We start from the raw sequence: 16844 nt of genomic DNA on the forward strand, positions 1-16844 counted from the left end.
TTTTCATTTCAGTGAAGTTTCTCTTTTATGAATTCATTCAAACTTACAATCTCTAAAGCGTTAAGAAATAAATTCATTCAGAGTTAGATGGGTACTTGTAAATAAAAAATAAGAGAAAATTTCCAAACAGGAAGATATGAGAGAGGACAAAGTCTCCTTGAGAACTGAAGCACAGGATTCTCAACAGGTTGTCCTTCTTCCCAGGTGGCAGACTGTTGGTCAAGCAATTAATGCTGTGGCACTCATTTTTTACAAAATGTTAATATAAAGTGTTCCTCATGTAGTCAGGTCACACACATCATGAGTTTTTCAGATTCCCGTTGCATGACAATAAGATGACACCGGATTCTGTAACAGTTCTATTAAAATGGATAATAATTCTGAAAGAGTTGACATAATGGGGAGGAGGTGAAGAAAATTAAAAAAATAAAATCAAAATTCCATAATTTTGTTTTGTTAAAGCCATCACACCGGCGATTCATTTGATTGTTCGTTCTCATTTTCTTCGGCATTACTCTTTTTCTCACTCTTGTACGTGGAGAGGAATAAGTTTTCGATCTGAGTCAAGAACTCTTCAGCAATGAAGCAGTTTGTTACCTTGCCCAAAGTCTTCCTCATGCACTCCAAAAGCTAGTCAAAAGAAAAGGAGATTGGTTTTAAATTGTCACTTTTCCCGAGTTTATTTTTTTCCCCTTCTAGAAGTATTCCAAAAGGATTTTTATTTATTTGTTTAGGATTAACACTACAGAAAGTGTTCAACTGTACAACATAAATTTTAGAAAGGAACAGTCGCACAGGAACACAGGGGTGATTTAAAACCAAGTCTGTAAAACCAATTACACAACAGATAAATTCAAGAGTATTTTTCCAACTCAGTTTTAGATTTAAGCTGTTTATAAGCAAAGTCATGTTGAGAGGAAAAAAATTTAGATGCGGGTAATCATCATGTACATGTTTTCTGTTTGTGTCTTTTGCTTTGGGCAGATTTGCGGTCTTGTTTGGGCAATTAATGTTACAGCTGTAGTTCTTTAGAACTGCACAGCAATGACTACGCTGACAGGGAAATTCAAGTTCCCACTTAAGCGTGACAAAACATGGCACGGCACGACTTCACTGATCAAACAAAGGACCAGGAAGTCCAAATCCCTCGAAACGCGTGCAATGCTTGACACTGAAAGCGTAGAACGTGCTGAAAGGGGACATCATTAAGCCGACATTCATTCTCCCCCAAACCGAGGTTAAACTTGGGAACTGCATGGAACCCTTGTCCCCAACTCCCTCAAATGAGCACCGTTATTTTCACTGTGTTCGTAAGTTAATAAGCTGCACTACAGAAGTGACTTATTGTGATTGGTTTACATCTCTAATTTGTAAAAATGCAATTTCAGTTGACTTCTGATGATGCAAAACAGACTTGTATTTTAAAAAAAACTCTTCAATTTAAAAAAAGGTAAGAATTAAGAGAAGAAAACTTACTTTCTGCAAACAAGTCAGGTCAGAATCTCTGTGAAAAATTTTATCCATGGGGACACTGCTGTTGAAAGAAAAATAATAGCAGTGCTGTAGAAAGCAGACACGCGTCTCTATTGAAACATCAATAACAAACATGCAAAAATTCTGAACTGGTTATTCTTGATATTATAAAGTAGACATATACCTATGGCAGAATCGGTATTTTTCAATTATCCACCTTGTTTTTTCAAATATTAATTCCCACTGAGGTTCCTCCATCATCTGCTGCACTTCAAATTTGTAGGGCAGGCCTGGAATCAATTGAACATGATTATTTGGGGTTTCCAGTACACACTATTTTTTTTTTTTTTCTTTCTCAGTTTTAGTTGCAATCACTTCCTTCCTCATGAGTGTTCATAATAATTGATTACTGACTGCAGAAACGGGCAGTCCTGTTACTTGCCAACGTTAAGGAGGTTAAACTAAAAATATGACATATTTTGGATTCCAAATTTAATTTTGGTGGGAGTAGGGAACAAAGCTGTTCTCCCTGCCCTCGCCAATTCCTCGTGCTGTAAGGAAGCTCCCAGAAATTCACAACAAAGCAGAAAAATGGCAAAATAAATTAACCTAGTACCACTTAAACTGTTGTAGTCCAAGATCTATGTGGTTATTATGCGAATAAAAAAGGTTTTGTTTTTTCGGGTATGAACTGGCTGACTGTTGTTCTAGATTTCAGAGAAATTTTGTTCCTAAAGCAAGAAATTCTTCTAGTTTATTGCAGGTGGGGGAAGAGGAATTTAGAAAGTATTCTAAAGGAACACCAGAAAACGACTCGCAGAACACAATTCAGTCACCAAAAATCAGGGCGAAAGACTGTAGATTTCAGTAAGTCGTTAAAAAAAATAATTAAAAAACCCCCTCAGTCTTTCCAAGATAAGAATATAATGAGATGAAACACATGCTTTCCAACTGTACCTCAGCGTAAATGAAAAGAAAGCAGTAAATACAATTTGCTATTTGAATACAATCTCAAATGCGAGAAGTGTTTAGTGCGAAATGCATTTCTAAGAGTAAGAATTAATCTACAGAAATATTTAGGGCTCATATGAAATACTAATTTTTGTTCGTTTGCTCAGTACTACGGCACTTCCACCACGGTATAACTTTTCCAAAGAGCCAGAGGAGATACCATTTTGTAAAAAGTTGATTTCAGGAGATAAACATAAATACAAAGTCGTCTCAGATAGAAAACGTATGTGAGCAAGAAAAAGGTCTACTTCTAAGGGTGGATAAAGTTTTAAGTATTTTAACTCCACGCTGCAATGGGAAATGAGGATAAAATTACGGCACTATCAGTATGGTAAACAGGAATTACTGCACAGATGTGGCCGCCACTTCGTTTCCCCTCGGACTACGAAGCTCTTCTGCAGGCAGATGGTCTCCCTTCCTTACTTCCACAGGAAAAAACAGAGGGGGAACTGTGGGCTCACATGGCCTCTGCGATCGCCTTGCCAAGAAAACTGGAAACCTTGGAGTTTGGATGCAAAAATCAGGACAAAAACAGGGACAGGGAGGAGGAGAGAGAAGAGGCAGCTGCCATAATTATAGACCGTTATCATGGGAATTTTCCTCAAATTAATATTGGGAATGAACAGAAGAGCTGATCATCACTTGAAATGCCATAAATTGTATATGATATTTTCTTAACTATTCAAGAAAGGAAAACACTCCGTTTTCATGAAATGCCAAGGACATTTTGAATCACGAATCTGTTCTCTTCGGTTGGGATTCGTGCCAGCACACCACTGCATCTTTCACATCTTCTCTTTTCCTGGACAGCTGGCACGTTTGATCCTTTGACCTTCTGAACACTAAGGTACTCAAACAAGGATTTTTGGCCACTAAAGCAGCTGATTCTTTGCTGTTATACTTCTGTCTCCTCATCAGAGGATCTGTTCAGAATTTTGTAACACAGCAAAGTATAAGTAATACACACAAAGCAGTTTCTTGGCTATTCATACAGATACTGTATGTAAGTAACAGTGACCCTTGTCCCAACCCTTTAATTTCTTTCACAGATTGTGGGAAATACCAATACAGAAAAAAAATCTTTTTATACCTATATGTTCTCATCATGACAGCACAGACTACTTGCAGGATTACTCTTTAAGTGAAATTCCTGGTTTTGTACAGCACAAGTTACTAACATAAATACCCATTTTGCAAGTTCAAGAATAAACATCTTTCCCGTTAGAGTGGATAAAGGGGAAAAGAGAAAAAGAAAGGAAAAGAAAAATTAAGACAATGGATAAAATATCGGTACTTACGGTAGGAACCATCAGAACTGATCTCATCGCTGATTACTAGACAAGTAATCTGAGAATATGGAAGAGGATTATTGCGGTTGTAAGGACTTATAATCATTCCAATGAACATGGCACCACCCCGGGAGAAATAACTCTAGAAGACCAAAAGCACACAAGAAAACAAACACATACAAGAAATACAACCTTTTTCAGCACAGCATTCTGAAATTTAAAAAAATAGCATTTTTATGTCAATTTACAAGTGACCTGATTTTTTTTTGCATTAAGAGCAATCGTGTGTATTAACATAATGTGCATTAACGTTGTAAATACTGGGGAGACTTGAGGCTGTTGGGTTTTTCTGCTATTTGATTATTTTTCCTGTACAGCCCAGCAGGTACCTGGTATTTAGCCTGAGTGTCAATGTCCCGTATTGAGGGGTTGGGGTCGAAGGCCGGGTGGGAATGGTACCACCCAATAACACTGTATCCTCTGGCAGCCAGCGTTTCCGAGGCCTGCGTCTGTGATACTGGATCCATCTCGCACTGCAGCCCTGTACTGAGGCTATTGCACGGCTCTGCTGCACAAACCTGTTAAAAAAGTCTCCATCAGTTAAATAAAATTTAAAGAATTTTAAGGTGATATATATACCAGATCTTCCTCATGATAAAGTTGACAGGCCAACACTTGAACATAAGCATAACTAGCATTTCAAGACTACAGTAAATAACGCCAACTTTTAATATATTAAAGTAGTTGCCCTTCAGAAACTTTCATCTATTCGAATTATATATTAACAGTTCTAGTATTTTAGAGAAAATGTAAAGAGACAAACACTTACTTCTACAATTTTATCAGCTTCAGAGTATCTTCCACCTAGCAGCCCAATTACTTCTGCCATGGACACGTGAGAGTGCTAAAAGTATATTAAACAATTATTAAAATTCAAGTTGTATAATTTCTCCTAGTTTTGATCTGCACATGACAGAATACAGTGGCTTCACAGCTACTTCTCAATGGCATTTAGAAGGAAAAATTAGGACAGCTAAAAATTACCAAACACCCAGTGTTCCATTTTAAAGCAAACAGAAGAGATAATGTTTGCCTACTATAAACATGCGTGAACATAGTGCATTTGTCTAACACTTCCACACACGAAGCAACGCCAGCTTCAAGAACTGAAGCCTGTGCAATGCTGAACAACTGCACCAATTTTGGTAGAACCTGTTGTTACTGAAAAAACCCAAACAGACATTGCTTTGCAAACACAAAAATCAACGCCCAGACTAGTAGGAAACAAGCCCATAAAACTGCAAAGTGGCTGGCTATTTTAGAAAGTAGCTTTAAGCAAATTATATTTAACTTATGACGGAGAGTAGTAACACTCTTATTAGTGTACAACCATTTACCTTCTAGAAAAAACTAAGCACGATACAAAAAAAAAGTTCCTCTTTAGGGGCTTTATTTAATACTAGATTCTCATTTCTAGGTCTGAATAGTACTGAATTTCTCAATCTTATGATGTTGCCCATTAAAAAAAAAAACCAAACACAAAAAAGAAAACCACAACGTATACATCATAGCTTTTTGAAAGATAAAATTTAGTCCTCACCAAATCCATTATTAGAAGTGCTTCAGAAGACACTTTCACCTGGAAAGGTTCCTGAAATGATAAACACAACAATGAGTATAAGAAAAGTAGCACAAGTAATAAAGTATTCTTGATTATTCTCTCATAGGTACATACCTGTTTCTCTTCAGTGAATAAACAGCACGGTATCAGCTGAAAGGGATCAAAGGAACTATAAAACGAAAGAAAATTTCTCTAAAGATGTAGGACAGTCAGGAAACTTATCAAGTTTCCCACTGTCTCCTTGGCAGAGGAGGAATAACTTTGTTTTCGTTACTGGATTTTCTCATCCCACACTAGGATGACTTCCACCGAATATGGAAACTTCACTACCCACACTTGTGAATTTCAACACCAAACACTTGAAATGGATACATGTTATTTCAGACTGTGATACATATTAATGATTTGCAGCCTCCAGCCTGAGGCTACCCAAGACATTTGTTTCATTTCTAGAAGATCTATGTTTGAACACGATGTACATCAAATAATACCTTTTTATTTGTCTGGAACCTTTAGAAGATTTTGCAGGTTTCAGTTTTTCTTCCTCTCTTCTTCTTGCTAATTCTTCAGCAGACAGATGCTAAAACGATTTAAAAAAAATTAAATCTGTCTTAAGTGGTCTTTCAGTAGTGATTCCAAAACCATCCCAGAATAAATTCTTGCCATCGGTGTCTTCTTGATATGCTCTCAATTTGTGTGTGTTACAAGACTACTCAAGACAGAGGGCAACAGCCGTAGCAGAGTCAAGTAGTGTGAAAGTAATGACAATCAGAGATCTCGTCCACAAAACAACCAGTGAGAGAACTCTTACGTTCCCCAAGTCAATCAAATTCAGCCCATACCACAAACCACACGTAAACCCAAGCGTGATAACTAAGGAGAAAATCTCCCATTACAATCTACTGCCAGAATTTATCCCGACCCCTCTTTAGGGATGAGTGTTTTCAAACTTTATTTCCATCCAAATATGTATTTTGCAGAAAGTATTATGATTATCTACCACAGTTGCTCAAAAATAGGTATGGCCTTATTATGGAAGTAATTGTTAGAGATACTATTAGCGAAGGCTGCAAATTTAAGGGGTTTTCTATACAAGAAAAATAGAATGTTTACAGTTCTTCATTTCTTGCATAATTTTAAGTTGTAGGAATAGACAAGCAGATATTTTCTGAGTCTTCTACCAAGTATTTAACATTTGTATGAATTTTTCTAAGCACTTCATAAACCACAGTATTTCTGAGGATATTGCTAGTAGGAGAATTAATATTAGGAACTCACATCACCTGCATTATAAGCACAAAGAAACCATACAGAACTGAAAAAATAAAAATGTAAATCTTATCCTCCTACTCCCTACTGTTAGCATTAGGAAGGCAGTTAACTGAAAACAAAGGGTCATGAAATCTCCTACAAGACAAAGCAAAGACCTTTATAGGCATAAAACAGCGTAGGGCCATACACGCTCACAACACGAACACCTCTGCAAACGCCAAAGTACAGTTGTATTTATCAGCAGCATAAAGATGTAACAGCTGCTACATTATTTTCAAATTATTGCTTCCACAAAGAGAGGTTAAGCACCTATTACACAACTGTTACCCTTGTATATTTGATGCAACACCACCTGCTAGCAATTAGCAAGAATTAATTCTATAAGGAAAGTTTAAAACACAGAAGGGTTACCTCAAATGTCTGTCCTTCCAAATCCTTTGCATCACACCAGTTTCCCCAAGGGTCTCGCACTCGCCGTCGTCTTGTGCGCTGCAGCAAGCAAACCAACATGAGTCAAGGATCGTACTCCTGAAAAAACTGCAGGCACTTCATTTAATCAGACACAAGAAATTCGTCCAAAAGGTTACTGCCACATGAATATTACTAACACTATGACATATTTATAGAAAAGCACGGACACCCTGGGGTTCTGTAGAATTATGTAGTTCACAGTCTGTCATGAAACATCACCAGTGAAGTTTTCCGTTTTTAAGGCTGTAAAGCATAACACCTGGTCGATGCTCCACATGGATCATCAGCTCCGACAGTAACGGTGCATTATTCCAGCGCAATCAGAGCAATCCAGTTCTGAATTATAGCTCAGACAATACTAAAAGCTATAAAACCAGTCTGTTTACATCTAGTGTATACTACAGTTCCTTATATTTCAATTTATTTTTTTTCAGTGGGATCGATCTAGTTTTCCTCTCATCAACTGATTTATTTTGCCATGAAGTACTTAAAATGCTACATTAAATGTGAGTATGAAAATTAAATCTGGCAAGCCTTGGTAATTCATGAAGTTATAAATGAGTTCCTACTAATTGTGTGCATAAGGCTCTCAGTAAGTCATATCGTATACCTAGTATGCTTAACAGTTAAAATGCAAGCAACTTAATCACACGCTACCAACTCATTCCACTATTTTCTGGCTAATTCAGACTAATAACTTATGGAGAGGTGTGGAGGAAGGGGTTGGGGCTGCAGGGGAAGGACTGAAACACAGTTGTAGTTAAGTACCTGTACAGAAATCAAACGCGTAAGACAAGAGAAGTTGGGGCAGACACCTGTCAGACAGCAGAACTTGTACTCAGACTGACACTGAAAGTACAGGGCGTTCTAATGAAACTGCAAACTGAATGAGAGGAGACTTTTCCTGAGACGCCACGGCTGAAAACGAAGACTGAAAAGACCTTCTCCACGCTGACTGTTCTTTGCTGCCCCCACCTCCCCCACCAAAACGTACCATGGACTGCAAGCGCTGAGCGAGCTGGTACGCTTCCACTGTGTCTTTCCCCTCTTTGGACCGCGTTTTATCAGCTAGTTGGGGTCGGTTATAGACAGCCTGTTCTGCAGGATACAGAAGAGAGCAAAGTATGAAGCCACTTAGTTCTGGTACGGAGCCAAGAATGACATGTCACGACAAACGCCATAAAGAAAAGAAAAACAACAAAAAAACCCCACAGTGAAGAGACATCTCTTGATGGTCATATTACTGACTGATTATCTACCCCACTGATTATCTCCCACTACCACAGCATTTTTAAGACAGGAAAACCTTCCTCCTTCTTGCTAATTTATTTCAGACAAAATGTATTTGCAGGCCATTCCTCCTCTCCTAGGTGACAGTCATCCAGCTCTGGACCAAAATCAATCCACAAATTGATTGACTGAACCAACAGTAACTTATAGGTGTATTTATACTTTTAACATGTCACCTAATTTTAACATTTGAATCTTCTAAAAACTAGCCCTGAGGATGAAGACATTGGTTTTCATTTAGGAAATAGTTATAGCTCAGTATAGGAAAAGAAACAGCAACTTGAATTCTCTCTTACACAGACAGAGGGCAGAATTTCAGATACAGTGGGTATCAGGAAAAAGAATAAATCCAACGCTGGACACACAGAAAAGCACAAAACAAAAAACCCACCCCATCAGTTCGTGTGAAATAAACATGGGGGGGAGGGGGAATGAGGAAAAAAAAAAAAAAAAGAAAAGGCCTTTTGTAAAACTAAAAATCCTTAATCCTGCAAGAAAGTTACAAACTCCTCTAGATTTTCAAAGGTCACAGAGACAATCCGCTCAGAAGGTCCTTCCTAGGAAGAATTCATGTGTATCCTTCTGTGTGAGCAGTACACCCTAACATTTAGCAGTCCAACGCTAATGCCAAAATAGGCTACAGCCACAACAGGCTGGAACATGACTGTACCAAACGCTGTCCAAACAAAGATTCTCTTCTACAGAAATGTAACAGCAATTATTAATTAAGACATTAAGAGTACAGAGAAGTTGGAAGATTATCCATGTGGATGCTTGATTCCGATTAAGTGGAGTCATCCATGCTTCAATGAAGTGAACTTACAACTTTTCTTTTAAAGACACACTTACTAACCTTAATGTTTACCTTTCCCATGAAAACATTAATTTTAATTAAAAAAGCTGACAGAATTTAAGTTCTGAATTGATTCCAATAAAAATATCTTTACCACAGCCAAAGTTAATCGCTCCTATTAATTCCAAGTATGTGTGGATCCGTCCAATGCAGTTAACATCACCGCAGTTCTTAAGGCCTGGACGTACTGAAGTCTTATTCAGGTATTTGGGTTTACACCTCTCCCTAAAATAAAGTATAGCACATCGTTAAACAGTAAAGCAAATCACAAGGGGAGGAAGGAATTGTGTGACTGAAGCTGAGGTTAAGACGAGCCACTGAAGTGATTTTTTTTCCCCTCTGCAATGCACACGCTACACAGCAATCACAGCAAAAATACAAATTTCACAACACACATAATATTTATTCTAGGGTTATTCATACACATTCATACTCATGCAGAGTGAAACTTATGTTCCATCCGTTAGAACAAACTCTTCAACACAATTGGTGCCAGGAAGCAATGAATTACTCAGAAGTACCACGATACTGTTAAACTGAGATAAGAACATCTGCATTAGATTAGTCTAAATAGCTCATATAATCATAGGCTTCCTTGGTGTAATAAATAAACCTGTTTTCACTCTCTATGCACTTATTGCTTGCTTTTAACCTGATACTGAACCATTGCAGTTCAACACTTCTCTAGCATGGATTTTTAAATAAAATGGAATTTTAGAGTTTCTTTGCAACTAGAATAAGCTGTCAATATGTAAGACAACTGAATGAGAACAGAGTTAAACTCAGCAATTCTTTCTACTTAAAAGCAAGGTAACCAACACAGCGAGCACACAAAACAAAACTGTCCACAGAACAAACTGTATTCTGAGCCTGCTACCACAAATCACTAAAGTTCCTTAAACTGATTCTTTGGACATGGAATAAAAAATATTCAAGTGCACAAGCACTACTCCAAATTGATTCTTAATGTGAAGTATTGTTTTGGTCGACATTATTTGCTCTAGCACAGACTATTTCTTCTAGCCGCCCTTCTGTAAAGGGCATAACATTCTGTACAATGCTACAGACCTCATTATGGAATTAATTTTATCAGTTACTTTGAGGAACCATTTATTAAAACCATATATGAATTCTTACGTACAGGGTGACAGAAACTGGAAGAAAATAACATAACCAAAATGGATGCACCTTGTTCTGATATAGGACGCTCATTTTCATAAGGCTTCAAAGTATTTTCATTGCTTAGCTTCCAGATTGTCAGAAAAAAAAAAAAAAAAAAGGGAAAATGCAAAAGAACTATTACCTTAATAATCAGTGCTGTTCACTGGCAATCTTTGTAATGCTACCATAAAATTAATTTTATTCTTCTCAGAAGTAAGCAGAGTTTTAACTACATCAAAGCAGGCCATGAGACATCTTAATCATTTTTTTCAGTAAATGAAGTTAATGCATCTTACCATTGATCCAAAATATAATTCCTAATTTTCAAATAACGCTCTGGTGTTTTGGCCTGGCGCCCTTCAAAAAATTCAGGAATAGCTTGCTTTTCTTCTTCCAGAATGATGCTTCTGTCAACCTCCACTTCTTGATCAGGAGGTTTAAGCTCCTCCGCTTCTTCCTGATGATCTCCATCCACTTGGCAGGGAGAGGGAAAAAGCAATCCGTTATCAGCCAGGTCTCTCTGTTCCTCATTAAGCTCCTGATCAGTCACTCGTCCAGTGCCATGAGATGTTACTAGTCTGCCTTGTTCAGCTTTCTCAATAAAATTATTGTATTGCCGGTAATTTAAATTCACTGATTTATCACCATTCAGGTGCTGAGAACACGTTGCTGCAACACCTGGAAATACTAATGCATCCACTGTATCTTGCTTGGTGTGTTGAGGACCTTCTTTAGGTAAAGAAATTGCAGAAGCGTGCCCAACAGATGAAAGAACACGTTCCATTCCTTTCATTTCTTCAACTGGACTTTTTGAAATAACAGATAATTCAGATTTTACAGTTTCTTGCTGGAAGGTAGGAGAAAGTAGTTCATCCACATCATCAGTTATGTCTACTTCTTCATCATCAGACAGCTTTTCAATTTTCACTGCATTCAGATTGGGGTCCGCACGGCCTCTCAAGTTTCCAGACGACCACGCTTCTACCCTTATCCCATCTTCAATGGGAAGACTGCTACCACACTGACCTCGCTCTTCTTTTTCAGAGTCATCAGTTTTTGCCTTAGGAAAATATAAAATACTTTTAGGAGGAAAAAATAAAAACAATCCCCTCTACCTCCCAAATAGTCATAATCATTTGACTGGAACAGCAGACGTTCTGAAGTGTTTCTTCCTCATTTTACCCTTTCAATACATTTTAATCCATTGCAATTGACTTTTACACAGCATTATAGGTAAACTTCTAGCTCACGTGTAAATTAATATGTATTACCATTCGAAAAAACCCCAACAGACACTAGTAATTTCTTCTTAAATGCCCCCGATGTCTCAAATGAGGCTAATGCTAAAAATACAACACACAGCTGAAACAACTGTATAGTGGAAGACGAGTATTTTCAGACTACCAACCAACAGTATAAGAGACTACAAGTATACTACATTTATTGTTTAGTTAGACCAGCAATAAAAGTTATTCTAGGAATTTGAAATCAGGTCTGACTTCATATTTAAATAGGCACCGAAGCATATTCCGCTTTTCTGAATATGGGAATAAATAGACTACATACCTTGACTGCAGTACCCTGAAAAGACGGATTAACATCAAGCTACATGTACCAGAGCATACTTGTCAAACAGCCTTTTTACTAGCTACAGAGATACTCCGTTTACCTTGTTCTTAAAATACTGCCGAGCATAGCTCTTTACTTGTAGAACAGTACGACTTCCAATCAACTTGGCAATTTTCGTCCACCGACGGCCAAATTTCACCTAGTACAACAAAGCACATTTAAGTTACCCAAACGCTAACATTCCAGACATTGCATTTATGTGCCAAAAAGAGTTTAGAAACTCTATTATTCATTACAAATGCACAAACAGTACAGCAAACCTATGGCAAAGAACCTTGCTACTCATATTCTACCAAGAAGAAAACTGCATCCAACAGTAAGTTATTGCTATTCTTCTTAACCAGAGGATCTTCCTCACCCAATTCAGGCACGCTGTAAATTATACTGCCTACTAACCCAAGGAATCCTACTGAAATTAATTTGTACTTGGTGAAGCAAACCCTGTTACGTTCAGCACTGTACAACCACATAATCTCTAAAGACCTTACAACAGTAGTTAAAGGATTTCACTTTATTAGCCCATTTGCCTTAAGCACACACTATGCCTCCTGTAGTTGACTACAGCATTATGATTGTACAATTCATCAAGCTGTATATTTGAGACATTTTGCAACGTCAAATTTTAATCAGCCTCCTATGAACAAAGTCTAGTTAACAAAGCCATTTCAGGGGATTCATTAATATAAATTTGTTTATCATTACGCTCTCAGTAGATGGCAGTTATTTTTAACACATTAGAAGTACAAAAGCAAAAGCAGATAAATATAAAATGCTTATTTTGTTATTTAAGATAAACTAATGACTTATATTGAAAATATTACATATATAAACAAACTTACTAGCCCCTGTTCAAACAGTTCCTTTTCTTCTGATGTCCACTTTAATGAGTAGCTAGCTGATTTTGTAGGTGATCGCACCCTAGGAAAATAGGAAACAGAAGTTAGTGCTTTCTTAACAATATATATTCACAAATCCCAGCAACTGAAGGCAACTTCTGACAGGAGGCCTATTCCCCATCTTCTGTAAAACTCAAAGGTATCATCTTAAACATGAATGTGGCTGATAAATAAAATACCGAGAATCACGTCAGCTCCATCACAAAGGAAGATTCAAGGCAACACAACATTGATCATTAACTAATGGTACAGAAATACACAGAAGCAGCAAACAGAAAAGTTCAGGCAAGAAAGCCAACTAAAATTAACAAGGGTTGTTTGTTTTTTTTTTTGTAAGGACCACTGTGCTACAAAACACCCCCCAGCTTACTACAGGCCTATTATTACACACAACAGTATTTCTTTGCCTTGAAAGGTCTCTTAAATAATTTTGTACAGCCAAACAAGAGGAACTAAGGACCTGTAACTTTTTTTTTTTTACAATAGTGTCTAGAAACTTAAAAAAAAATCAGATGCCACACTTAAAAAAGCAACTCAATCATTAAAATGTACGTACATGACTTTTCCAGTTTTCTTATGTGGGCTGCAAATAAAAAACAAAGTGGAAATGAAAATTAATAATTGTGATGCTGTCGCATATCTCAGCAAATAACCTTATTTTGGAAGGACTTTTCATTTCTTCTCAACCAACTGAGAATTTTTCCAAGGACATAGCTTACCTTTTCATAGATCTTTTCTCTGCTTCCTTTTGATTCAGCCATATTTTTTCAGAAAGTGATTTATTAGATAAATAGTATCTGAAATAGTTACTAAGTAAGTTTTTGAAGCATCAGAGTATATATTTGTACACGTGAGGACTCTAATAATCATATGAATTATACTGGTTCATATTGCTGTGTTGTAGAAGCAAGCACTGCACTGTTTTCAAAACTGAAATACGCACAATTTCACACACTCCTACTAGTTTAATGCATAAGGAAGCGACATTTGACTCCTGAACCCCCATGCTCACTTCACTTGGGGCAAACTAGGTATCCTGTTTCTACAACTGCATTTTTCTTGTTTTGACTTAGAAAACATTAACTAAAGTCATTTTAATGGTATTGATACCTTATCTGTTTTCAAATTAAGCCTAAATAATTCATTCTATTATGAAAACCTCAATTGCTTTACTTTCTTGTTCCTCTACTACTGCCTATTACTACTCTCAATTACAAAAAGAACACGAAAATAAATTAGCCCATGATTACTATTGCAATAACCCACCTAGGCTGCTGAAGTCAACTTATGCCAGAAACTCTACTAATGTAAGACTATTTCAGGCAATATTGCTTAAAAAAAAAAAAGGAGGAAAAAAAAAAGCAGCAACTGTTCTTTCCCATTTTCATCTTGCATGCTGGCAGAAGTATGAACGGAGCCAAACAAAAATCAGACAGTGAACCAGTCCAAGTGAAGAACAATTCAGCAAGAAGAACTAGCTATTTTCAGCCACATCAGCTGTTTGATCAGGTTCACTATGAAACCACACAAATAGCTGCATCAGCACAATGAATAAGCAGCTGAAGTGGGGACAAATATTGCTATTTTTGGTGCCAGTGTCAGCTTAAATCTGACAAGCTTCAGAGTCATTTTCTGAACAATCAGAATCACCATTAGAAGCTGCAGATAGCTAGATGATTAATTCAGGGATCCTCCCTGACTTCTGAAATCTACCTACAAAATGACAGTGCTTCAGACACCTTAACAAGAAAAGATTTGTCCAGTTCCTTTGGAAACAGGACGTTTTCTATTGTTCTACAGAAAACCATACAAGCAAATAAGCAAAAGGATACTCTTCTTCCAGCAACATTTTCTCAATGACAGCCCTGTTTTCTTCACTAATGCTGCTGTCCAACGTCCATGGCTGCAAACAAGAAGAATATGTTTTACTACTTTAATTCTGTCATGCTGTTATTTGAGTATCAAGAATCAATATGTAATAGCTTCTAAAAGAAGCAAAAAGCACTGGTTAAAAACTTAAAAGAGCACGTACATGGAGGGAAAAGAATGGAGAAAACAGAAGTTCTGATAACCTTGCTAGAAGTACCATTCATTTAAAACATACTTACAAGACTATTATCAGTTCTCCAAGATGAATCAAGATAGTGATCCTGCAGCAAGTTTGAAGCTGTGTTTTCATGATTTCTGAAAAAGATTCCAGTGTTCAAAACAATGAAAGCTGATATTCAGACAACATGAATGCTGTGAGAGTGAAAATAACATGCAGAAATAACACACACTTTAACAGAAGATGATGGAATTAGATATTAAAATTAAAATCATACATTGCAGACTATTATATAATGTTACTCTCTTGTAACATTCCATTAGACTTAGCATAAATCCCCCTCAGCAAGTCACCATTTTTCGTAATCTCAATAGTAACTCCTCACCTATCTCACTGCAGGCCGCATGAGACACTGGTGAAACCCTGAATAGTAAAAACTATTCATCCAGAAAGACTGAAAGCAGGAGGGACCACGTAAAATAGACAAAAATGAGAGCAGCCACAATTCTATAGACAATTAAACCCCTATATTTTTAATATTAAAAATGTCATTAAGTGTTATTATCTCCACTTAACATTTATACATCTTTCCCCCGATAAGGTAAAAACATCCCCTTATAAGGAAAAATCTGTGGAGAAAAGCTTGTACTTACACAAGGTTTAACAGAATCCTATCATACAGAGTTGTTAGCGCTCTTATGAACTTCATCCAGATTATGCTTGATCTTTTGTGTAAATAACTACTTTTAGAAAGCTGTCACTGATTAACATCATTGATCAACTTTCTTCTTATTTAATGCAGCATAAAATTTCCTTGGTAATTAATGCAGTTTTTTTGTCATTCTTTGCTTCCTGAATGCTCAGACTTTACTAAAGACTAATTACCCCTACATCCCTTGCAAAGCTACTAAAATTAAATTCACCTACTATTCCGAACTGTTTTGTAACAGCAGTTCAAACATCTCTTTAGAGGTAAGGTTAAATTCTCATGTACAGCCAGAAACCTGTACAATTCCTGCTTCTTTTGGAGCACATCAAGGAATGGGTCAGATACATAGTCCCCTTTGCTCAGTATTCTGTCTCCAACAGTGGCAACAGCAGATGCTATTTCAGGACAGCACGTGAGTCCTGCCACCGTCTCTGAAATCATCCTCTCACACTCATAGCATCTGCAAATGCTAGATTTGTAGTGTTTGCTACCCATTTGCTTCAGCAGCTGTTTCCAGATCCCTTACCCCTTAATTTGTTGAATCAGTTTTCAGATCCTCCCTGTGTTCACTTTTCTCCACCCATCTGGCTCCGCAAGTCAGCTTCCAGTTATACACCACAGTACCTTCTGCCTATGTATTTCAAAGGAGTCTCCCGGCAGTCTCACCACCGAGTGTCCCCAGCTCGCGTACCGTTGGATCCCTTGACAGCAGTTCTGCATTCACCTCACCTCAGCGATTTCACAGGCCCCGCTCTCACCGCCCTGCCTGGTGATGATCAACATTGGTGCTCTCCGCGCCAAAGAGCCCCCAATGAGACTCCAAGGTCTCCCCCTGAGGCGCCGGGCGAGCGCGGCCTTGCCGGGGCAGCCCCCTCTGCCAGCGGAGGCGACACCGCGCGGGGCTCCGGGGCCGCCCTCCCCCTCACACCGAGGGTGGGGGGAGAAGGGACGCGTTCCGCGCAGCTGACAGCCCTCAACTCACCCCACCGCCGCCACCTCTCCGGGCGCCGCCGCCGGGTCGCCTTCGATGTCCACCTCCAGCTCCTCCGTCGCCGCCGCCATGACACCGGCCCCGCCGATCTCGCGAGAAGAGGCGGAAGCACCGCCCGGCGCCGGCGCCTG

The 16844-nt window shown here is 38.0% G+C and overlaps 1 protein-coding gene across 5 annotated transcripts; it reads right to left on the reverse strand.

Moving 5' to 3' along the window:
* MYSM1 (Myb like, SWIRM and MPN domains 1) lies at positions 1–16835 on the reverse strand. 5 transcript variants are annotated; one of them, XM_054211713.1, is made up of 20 exons: positions 16705–16835; positions 15075–15150; positions 14799–14869; positions 13686–13763; positions 13523–13549; positions 12910–12988; positions 12111–12209; positions 10738–11501; positions 9375–9505; positions 8132–8235; positions 7078–7155; positions 5886–5974; positions 5509–5563; positions 5374–5424; positions 4603–4677; positions 4163–4351; positions 3783–3915; positions 1658–1763; positions 1477–1534; positions 1–630 (listed from the first exon to the last, which is right to left on the reverse strand). In XM_054211713.1, the coding sequence occupies exons 1-20, from the start codon at positions 16782–16784 to the stop codon at positions 466–468; spliced, it is 2508 nt and encodes an 835-aa protein (XP_054067688.1). In that variant the 5' UTR covers positions 16785–16835; the 3' UTR covers positions 1–465. The 5 variants fall into 5 exon arrangements, with proteins under 5 accessions (XP_054067688.1, XP_054067687.1, XP_054067686.1 ...); XM_054211712.1 differs by having other exon boundaries at positions 1477–1531; positions 5374–5563; XM_054211711.1 differs by having other exon boundaries at positions 5374–5563.
* Between the last annotated feature and the right edge of the window lie 9 nt (positions 16836–16844).

The sequence above is a fragment of the Rissa tridactyla genome, chromosome 8 (assembly GCF_028500815.1).
Source record: "Rissa tridactyla isolate bRisTri1 chromosome 8, bRisTri1.patW.cur.20221130, whole genome shotgun sequence".
Taxonomy (NCBI): domain Eukaryota; kingdom Metazoa; phylum Chordata; class Aves; order Charadriiformes; family Laridae; genus Rissa; species Rissa tridactyla.

Bases quoted from the DNA above. Each gene is read 5' to 3' on its own strand.
- MYSM1 (XM_054211711.1), bottom strand. From the start codon at position 16,784: ATGGCGGCGGCGACGGAGGAGCTGGAGGTGGACATCGAAGGCGACCCG. The intron at 13,764-14,798 runs GTATCCTTTTGC...TAACTATTTCAG, and splicing joins AAAATGTTGCTGGAAGAAGA to ATACTATTTATCTAATAAAT. The intron at 631-1,476 runs GTAAGTTTTCTT...TCTTTTGACTAG, and splicing joins ACCTGACTTGTTTGCAGAAA to CTTTTGGAGTGCATGAGGAA.